At 51.6% G+C, this 9,480-nt stretch overlaps 1 protein-coding gene across 1 annotated transcript; it reads left to right on the top strand.

The window, feature by feature from the left end:
* Window positions 1–4,645: 4,645 nt before the first annotated feature.
* On the top strand, window positions 4,646–9,188 carry LOC144125927 (chitinase-3-like protein 1). Its single transcript, XM_077659753.1, has 3 exons — window positions 4,646–4,996; window positions 5,727–5,855; window positions 7,911–9,188. Exons 1-3 carry the CDS (start codon window positions 4,811–4,813, stop codon window positions 8,943–8,945), a joined length of 1,350 nt encoding a protein of 449 aa, XP_077515879.1. The 5' UTR covers window positions 4,646–4,810; the 3' UTR covers window positions 8,946–9,188.
* The last annotated feature ends 292 nt before the right edge of the window (window positions 9,189–9,480 follow it).

The raw sequence follows: 9,480 nt of genomic DNA, 5'->3' as shown, positions 1-9,480 counted from the left end.
GGTCCGTATGAGTATCTTGCTGTTCTTGTGACGGACGATTGTTATGGTTTCAGCAATTGCTAGAATTTCTGCAAGGGTGTTCCCACTTGTTTCTCACCATGGGAAAACGTGCTGCCTATGACGGCCATCTGGCTGTGCGATACATCGTGAATCGCGTGCGTATAGTAAGTGGTAGAACTGGAGGATTCATATTGTGCTGCCAGCAAGAACACTCGCGCCTGCCTGCGCTGTTTGTTTGTCCGGCGACATTTTTTTCTCGAACAGGAAGGACCTGCGACGAGTGTGTGAATTTGGTTTATCTGTGTGATAGTTCGGTTCCGACATTACTTGGCGTCGCTTATCTGGCTAAGGAGGAGGCCTATATAGACGCGGATCGTCTTACGAGGTATGGAGCGCTGTTAATGCTTAACCGAATTAGGTCACGGTATTGCTCAGCCTTGGGCCCTATGCCGTCACAGACAAATCTGTAGTCTGATTTTACTGGGGAGCACTACCGTTGGTCTATCTGGGTGATGTGTGAGTGCGTGGTGTCCAGCCCTGCCAGGACTGCTTCCTCTGGTCCGGCGGGGGTTGCACCATATTATTATGTCGTCCGCGTGTATGCTGTGTTGCAAATCTGCGACACCGTTGAGTTTGGGGGGGAAGGCCACTTAAAGGAAGCTGAAATGTTTTTTTTTTTGAGAATTCGAGATTATTATTAATTCGAATGTATGAACTTCTAGGTAAAACATGCCAAGTAGTTTTGCGCTAGCATATCAAATGGTGACGTAATCGCCGATTAATACGCGAAGATGTTAAGCCTTCTCAGTGCGTTGTAGAAAAGCAGGGAAACTTGTGATGACGTCATTGTTGCCGAAATTTCAGATATCCGCTGTCTTCGCGCATGCAGCCTTGCGTCGTACGATGCCGCCAAACAATGCTTCCTCGGCTTCACCTTTGGTGGCGCCGGTTTTCTTCCTTGGAGCAACCGTTTCTTCGCTGGAAACATAGCGCCGCCGTACGTGACGTCATCACTGCGTCCTCTGCCCGTCGCGGAGCACTGCAGAGAAGCCTAAATGCCGATGCGGCTTTATTCGGCGATTACTTCACCATTTCAAATGCTAGCACAAAAAGACTTCCCATGCTTTATCTTCATCTGCAAGCTTCATACATTCGACCCCTTTATACTTGTCGAATTCCAAAGCCTTTTCAGTTTTCCTTTAAGGCAAGACTGAAAGGTGTAGCGGACAGAGCGGCTTTTGAGGAACTCCCGCGGTTATGGCATATGTGGGGGATATATGGTGATGTGGCCAGGAGGTTTTCCAGGGCGGCATTGTACAATATGCTGTCGAAAGCCTCGTACAGGTTTACGCTTGCTGTGATTCTGAGCTGTGGTGTGCTTGTGAAGTCATATACGTCTTCCCGCAGTCTGTGCATGGTGTCTTGTGTGCTATAGCACGGGACCTGAACCCTGTCATGGAGAATGGGAGGGGTTATAATCCGCATGGTTAGGTTAGTTTAATTTTTTTTCCATTAACTTCGCAGCCATGAAGTATAAGAGAAAAAGGTCGGTGGGGATCGAGCACATCATAGGCTACGACGGGGGGGGGGGGGGGGGGGTCTTGTGACTCTACCCTGTCCTCTGTGGCGTCTTGCGGCGCACGCACACACTGGGGATCGGCCAAGAATCGGGAGGTTTAGGACGTCTTGTGGCGCATACCCCACAGGGAATCGGCCAAGAATCTTGAGGCTTGGGAAAGCCAGTTAGCAAGTTATGATTTTGATAAGAGGAAAAACGAAAAGAAAAAGGCAGACGGTAACACGCTTTGTCGGGCATTGCCAGGTGGTTCTGTGAAAATGTGCTATGTGCCGGTACTTCGTCCCTTGTTCCCCCTCTTTCACGGCACATTCACCGTCGGCTGAAAGCTCTGCGTCGTTTCCGCCCCCTCAGATGTTGAAAAAGCAAAAGACGACGATACGACCGACACGTGCAAGAGCAAGGCGCATTTTTCAAAATTCACGCTTGACGCTAATATTTTATCGTGATCTCCTATGGAAATTTCCTTGTTTATGCCACTACACCTCGGCCAATCCTCCAATGTGGATATGTGCCATGTTTTAAGAAGAAGAAGCGCTCAATGCATGCTTGCTTCTTCTTCTTCACCTCAGTAAATATCTTGCGATGTGCCATTTTTTAAGAGGAAGAAGAAGGAGAAGAAGAAGAAGTTGCCTGCGAGGAACGAAATCGAAACATTACAGGCATTGTGTACTGTTATGCACATTAAGCAATTGTCCAGGATCTCCAAGTTAACAGGACCCCCCTCCTTGCGTGTTCCAATCTATCAGCCTACATACTATTAGTACTCCTTTCCCGTTAAAAACGTTCCTGTATCCAGTAATTTAACCGCCTGCGTCTTGGCCACTCCCCGCAGTGGGTATGTGCCAGCATTGTTTGAGGCCAACCAACCAACTTTTTGAGGCGATACATTGAAAGCTCGGCATGCTCGGGAAAGCTCTCGCCTACGCTAAATTAAGCTAGCTGTAAGCTAGCAAAATTCTACTGCACTGGGTGCTTCGTCAGATGTCCCGTTTAAGGCGGAGACATTATTCCGTTGGCAAAGTGCATATTCGTGGGATGTTGTCCCCGGGCACCACAATGCTTATTTCTCTCCAGTTTTCTGAAATTAAAAACTAGCCTGTGCCCAAGATAGTGAGATCCAGACAGACTTACGAGGAGATTAATTGATAACAGAGATAGAGGAGCAACTATGTACGCCTTCAGGATTCCTGATTTCTGTGTGGGTCGCCGCAACGATTGCGGTTTTCGATGTTCGAAGTATTCCAAGAATGAGTGACGTCGAAACTTTGGAAAGCTAGCTGTATATTGGCTATTGTAAGAGGTACAATTGAGCTGATCTTATTCATTACCGTCTGATATGGAGAAGCTCGTGTGAGTTAGCTTTATTTTACTGCAGATTTGAAGAAGAAGCGATTGGCATTTAGTGCGGTACATTTCTGCGTGTCATTCAAGTCTCGCGCGCTACGCAGATGAAAAAATGCATGGGCGCAGAGTGACGCGCGGCGAGTTTGGGAATTGAACGGAAATGTAAGCGCGCCGAGGTGCTTGAGCGGTTGGAAGGTGAGTCAACAGACTTCATTCTATAGTCTGATTCAGCTTCATAACGAAATGGCAAACTCCCCTCAAAGGAGGGCGTCCAGCCAATGCCGTCGACCGTTTGTCATGACGTCGCTTTTAATCTCTTTGCATGACATCGCAGGTGCCTCCGTGAAATGGGATGAACTGCAGCGTAATGACAATTGGTTGACGCCATTGGCTGGATGTCTTCCTCTGCGGGTTTTTGAGGCTTCGTTCTTGAGTTGTATCCGGCTAGAGTTGCTACTAAGGAGTGGATGGATGAGGCAGGAGTTGCGGACGTCAAAATGGATCGAGGGATGGTAAGGAAGAGAAAGGAAATGATGAAGAGGTCAGCCGGTGATGACGGGACCGAGGCATACTCCACACGGGGGAAAGGGGAAGGGAAGGGAGGAGTGAAAATGAAAGGCAATGCCATCATGCAATCAGTTGCATGCAGTGACCCGGACAATGGAGATGTCCATGCACATGCTGGATGGCACTCTTCTTCGTCTCTCACGTAGATTCGACGCGTGGCACATCGTGCACACACACGGGCACAGATGCAGCAAGCTAACTTGAAAACATGGGATGCAGCGAAATGCATGCAGCGCTTCTTTGTGGGAGAGCGTTACGAGCAGTTTTTGGACACACGCACGGAGCCACGACGACGCACCTATGTCCCAAAGTTGGTTGCGTGAGGTCTGATTGGTGTGACAGTTTAGGCTCGTCAAGCTTCCTTTTGACAACGTAAGTAAACACGTACATATGGAAGCGACGAGGTCAAAACGCTATACTTCGTACTGGTGCAGCCACGACCGGACTGAGCTGTCCTGGCAGTATACAGTAAGGATTGTATATGACACCGCAATCGAATGCCCGCAATCGACAGTCGAATGCTGTGAGGGCGAGACGATGGCTTCCAATTGTGCGGTTAGCTTTTATGGTATGCGCAAAAAAAGAAAAACGTCTGATAGCTGTACTATAGTACTACACTGCTACGTTTGAAGATAAATCGTGCTTTTCTTCGGCGTACAAGACAAAATCGAGGTGACAACCTCGAATGAAGCCCATCCACAGCACTCCATGGGGGAACCTTATTTTGGGTACAACGAGGGAAGCTTTTTTTTTTGTTTTAAAGGCGAAAAAAAAAACAGCGAGGAACACGAAGGGAGACGACGGGACGGAGCGCCTGTCTTGTCGAATTCCTTCGTGTTCAGTCCTATTTTTCGACGAGTTTATAATCAAGAATGAATAAAAGCCAACTATCCCCAGGTTTCCTTAAATGAGGCTATGCTCTCTACAGGACGTGTTAATGATTGCCGACGTCACAGGTCACGTGACTTAGGTGGCAGGTGGACCACCTGCTTTTCTCGACACGCCGCCGACGCCGGGGTTGCCGCAGAATGGGACCCTTAACGCTTTCGCGTTAATACACGGAGCACAAGGAAGAGGAAGACGACGCAAAAAGGCTGACTGTCGCGCTGCACGCCCCTCGCGCCACGTGTTCTGCATTGCGCCAGTTCGTGCATCGCCGATTCCAATGTGCCAATCCGATCGCTTCTCCTGGGCTCGCGCAGCCGCTGCCCGTGCATGAGGCCGGCAGAGGAGCATCAGCAGCGCAACGTTCGGAGCTCGCTCGCGAGATGGCCGGTGCCTGGAACAGGCTATTGCGGTGCCGGTGAGGCCTAAGGCGCCATGGAAAACGAAGAGACAACGTTGGTGGGGCTGCGCGGCAGCCAGCAGGCAGTGGACCTCGGCGACCCCTTCATCAATAGCGCGCTGGTTCACACCGCCAGCGCTTGCCTCATCTTCGTTGTAGTGTTCATCTTCGTTCTTCCTGGCATCCTCCTCACCACAATGCGCCGCGAAAAGACCTACCAGGTAAGTACGCGCTGCCTTCCGCTGCCTCTTTCTCCTGCGCGCCTTTTGCGACCATGCGCGGAGCTGCGCACCTGCAGCGGAAGTCGCGTCTTCAAGCGAGGCGTAGCTCGCGATGAATGCGCAAGCTGGCGTCTGGTCGTGTCCCCGGGCGAACGGCTGGCCAGGTATATAGGGACACAGTGACCGAGTCCCTTTGTTGGTATGAGGATGGCTCGAGCGCCTAGTTTAGGGGCGGGGAGTAGGGCAGGAGAGATCCCATTCGGCGGACTGCGGTGGTGGTGCGAGCAAAAGCCCACAGGGCTATCCCTGGAGCGTGTCTCTACCGCGCGTGGTGCCCCGGGGTAGGATTCAGTACTGTTGGTGCGAATATCGGGGTTAAGGTTCCGGGTGCGGATGTGCTGCACTCCGACGCACTAGGTAGTCAATCGTCGGGCTGGCGCCGCCATTGCAGGCAGAACAGGATCTTCATTTATTTACGCAACCCTGAATCGTGGATGAAAGCTACGTCATGCCGTTGTTTTCGCACAGTACCAAGGATAGTACTAATACAAGCAAGTGTTCCCGAATATACAGCCACGTGCGAGCCTGAAACTTTATTCCGAGTAAGTACGGTCATACGAAGCCACAGTTACACTTATGAATCGTGGATATGCGACTGCATCTGCACTGCTGTTGTTGCCGATCAGCTGATGGATTCTTTGGCGTTGAGGGAGTCTTTCGCGTTACGCAGGTGGACATGCGTCCAAAAACCCGCATGGGCCGGCAAGCCTACGAAGGACCGGACAAACCTTTGGTTATGTGCATGGTCAATTCGTCTAGCTTCCAGCGGCCAGCACCCATGACATACACATTTGAACAGGTGAGATGTTGCATGACTGCTTCACTGTGCAGTCATCCGCCGCGGTGGCCTATTCTGGTGCTGAGCCCGAGGTCGCGGGTTAGAACCCGGCATCTGCGACCGCATTTCGACAGAGATTAAATGCAAAGGCGCGTTCAAGAAAGCCACTTGAATGAAATTAATCTGGAGCTCTTTACCGCGTATACGCCGTGTACCGCTGTGCGAATGACAGCTATGGCGCGTTGAAATCCATTAATCGTGCAGTGCGAGTGATCTAATGCAGATGCAGTTGATTCGTCACTAAGCTTCATTTATGGGCGGCACTGACCAGTATACCAGCCTCGGAATCCATGTTTAACTTACCATCAGAGCAGTCCAAGAAATGCTGATGAATTTCGTTAGTACTTGGAGCAGTGCTACCGAATGAGTCAAAACAAGACTACTCGAGTCTTAACAGAATTGCTTTTACTTGCTTCCGCTCCACCGTGAGGTTGCCTAGTGCTAAAGACGCACAGAATTCGTTGCGTCCGTTCCTTTCATCAGGCGCAGGCAGATGTCTAAGCGCCTGCACTCTTGGAATGTTGCGAACAAGTGCTGGGAGAATGCGCTGTACCGCTTCCATCATGCTTGCTCCAGGTACGCGCAGCAATCCAGCGAGCAATACGGCGACGCCCAGGGAGTGCTTATTAGAGCGGTCTATGCCTGGTGTTTCAGGGAATCCCGCCAGTTGAGACATAAAGATGGCTTTGCGACAATACACCAGTGATGGAAATTGTCACAGATCAGGTTAAGCATGTATGCTGGTTAACTGGATTATGTCAGTTAATTTTTTAACCATTACAGTTAGGCGCCTGGTCGCGAAAGCCATACAAGTTTTCAAAATTGCATAAACGCGGTTAGGTTCGGCGCAGTGGCGCGATGAATTCTGGTCAGGTCGCGCGTCGTTTGAAAACCGCGCGCAAACCCACCTTACGCTCATGCCCGCTGCTCTCCTCTAGTGCTCCTGTATTACAGGAACACTACTCTCCCCTGTATACAGGAACACTACTATTCCCTTTACACTCCCCTCTCTCCACAGCCCGGCCGGAACCATTAGTGGGTGTTGGCGGAACCGAGAAGGCCAAGGAACACTGGCGTCGCCGAGCGACGTATGCTTGTGGGTGTGACTACGCGCGCTCCGAAGCCGCGCGATTTTCGAATGACGTGCGGAATGGCCAGAACACGCTGCGTCACAGCGCCGAACATAATCGTGCTTTCGATATTCTGAAAACTGGCATGGCTGTCGCTATCGGCCAGCTACAAGTCTAACTGCAACCAGTAGCGTGTGATAGCTAAAAAGTTTAGTTAACTAGCTTACTAGTGCACAAAAGTCGCCTTATTTTCGCTGCGTCATCATATAGTATTAATGCAGCAAAATGCATTCATCAAAAAGGTAAATATCGCATTTAAAAAAATGAAGACTTAAGCTCCGCCTTAAGGGTATGGCGCGATAGCATTAATGGGTTAATTCCCATATACGCGGAATTGGTCATTCTCGAATTTACATTCATAGATCTCTAGAGTCCTCACACCACTTGTGAGTAGTGGTTAAGCGATGCGCCACTGCCCTGCGATGGCATGCGCTGGCACCGGTGGGACTTGCACAGCTTAAAGCGCTCACGACCAATCATTAATTGTGCCTGAGGTTAAGCGATGCTCCGCTGCCCTGCGATGGCAGGGGCTGCCACCGGTGGGGCTCGTGCGACCCAGGATGCTCTTCCCAGGCAGCCTCCCGCGACCAGTCATTAACTGCCACGGTGGGGAGGTTGTGATGACTCTAAAAGGTCGCCTGACCTAAGTGGCCCACCTAGGTTGCTTCTCCGAGGATGTTTCGCTCACAACGCCGATGCCGACGACTCTGTGGACTTTCTGCAGAAAGGGAGCCTTAATTGTTAAAAACTTGAGGGTTTAGAGCGGTTATAGTGAACATGCGGTGTTTAAGCGAGATATGATGAGAGCACGACGGGCGCAATTTCCTCGTGGCTCTGCCTCCCCGCTTGCTCCCTCCTGCTAAATACACCGCTGTCTGGTGCGCAGGTGCCTTCAAACTTGTGCTCACACGTAGTCTTCCCGCTGTCCGGCGCCGCCGACTGGTCCGACGACATGCTGCACTTCGACTACACGCACAAGATCACCCATCCCAGTCTGTACCGAGAGATGGTGCGGATAAAGAAGGAACGGCCCGCTCTCAAGATCCTCGTGTCCGTCGGCGAGTACGAAGTGAACAACGGCCTGTTCCGTTACGCTGCCGAATCCATGCACGCGACAGTGCAGTTCTGCAGCGCCGTGCTCCGCTGGACGCTGGGCAACGGATTCGACGGCCTCGTCATTCACCGCATGTTCAGCGGCGGACCTGCCGACCAGGACCGGCGCGGTCTCATCGTGCTGCTGCAGAAGCTCTGGGTACACTTCGAGCGCCACGGTCTCACGCTGGTCGTCGTCTTCGAGCCGGAGACGGAAGTATTCAACCAGCCGCTGCTGGGCGGAAAGATCTGCTCGTACGTAGACTACGCCGTCGTCGTGGCACATGGGTTCCGCGGCGACGTCTTCGCCGAGTTCCCAAGCCCCATGCGACACCGGGCGGGGCCGCAGAACGTGACAGCAGACTTCGAGACCGCCATCCAGCGGGCGTTGGCCAGCGGCGTTCCTATGCACAAGATGGTGGTCAGCGTGTCCCTGGACGGGACCTCATACACGCTGGATGAGAAGTCCGACCACAAGCCTGGCTCAATGCTGCTCGCAGGGCGACCAGAAGGCATCCCGGGCCTCTTCACGAGGTGCCCAGGAGTGCTGAGCTACTTCGAGATCTGCCGGCACCTCGTCTTCGAGAACTGGACGCGAGTATGGGACGCCGGTGCCGAGTGCCCCTACGCGTACTCCGACGACCAGTGGATTGCTTATGAAGACCCGCAGAGCCTCATGGCTAAGGCAGAGTATGTGCGCAACCGGTCGCTGGCGGGCGTCATGGTCTGGGATGTGTCTAGCGACGACTATCGGGGAGACTGCGGTCCACCGAATGTTCTCGTGCAGACCATTTACCATGAGTTCCAGAATGTATTCAAGCTCGACTAGCGTGCCCTCTGCTACACCGTGGTGTTGCGTCACTGTTCGTCGCAGCTGGACATAAATGCGTAATGGCCAGCACGTCATAGGCCATTTTGAACAGAGTGCATTTTCGCCCTTGCTGCAGAACTGAGGCTTTAGCTTCCATTGCCTCTCAGTGTCTCATTGTCCTTGCTTCATTTCTTCACCTTCTATGGCACACGCTTAGTGCATTGAATAAATGTCATTCTGTGCATGCTCAAGAAAAGAAAATGCATCTTGCCTGTGAACTTGATATTAGAGCTTATTCTGGCAAAGTTAAGCCATCCAAGTAAGCTGCATGTATGCCTAGCATATGCTCCTTAGTGCATTCCTGTCAAAGGTTGACAGGGGTCTGCACATTCACTTTTCTGTGCTTGTAGTGCTGAATGCAAAATATTCCATAAGAATGGATGTGCACTGTCATAGTGTATCTTAATACCAAACTGGCTTTGCATATGCAGAGGGGAGCAGCAGTTGCTTGAAATTAGCACAGCAGCACATGCGTCACATCTCTCGAACCAGG

This window comes from Amblyomma americanum, chromosome 3, assembly GCF_052857255.1.
Source record: "Amblyomma americanum isolate KBUSLIRL-KWMA chromosome 3, ASM5285725v1, whole genome shotgun sequence".
Classification (NCBI taxonomy): Eukaryota; Metazoa; Arthropoda; class Arachnida; order Ixodida; family Ixodidae; genus Amblyomma; species Amblyomma americanum.
The sequence above is the reverse complement of the archived record's forward strand: the minus strand, read 5'-3'. Positions and strand labels throughout refer to the sequence as shown.

Excerpts from the sequence above, each read along its gene's own strand:
- LOC144125927 (XM_077659753.1), top strand. The coding sequence starts at position 4,811 with ATGGAAAACGAAGAGACAACGTTGGTGGGGCTGCGCGGCAGCCAGCAG. Across the intron at positions 4,997-5,726 it reads GCCGCGAAAAGACCTACCAG|GTGGACATGCGTCCAAAAAC; the intron begins GTAAGTACGCGC and ends CGCGTTACGCAG. Across the intron at positions 5,856-7,910 it reads TGACATACACATTTGAACAG|GTGCCTTCAAACTTGTGCTC; the intron begins GTGAGATGTTGC and ends TCTGGTGCGCAG.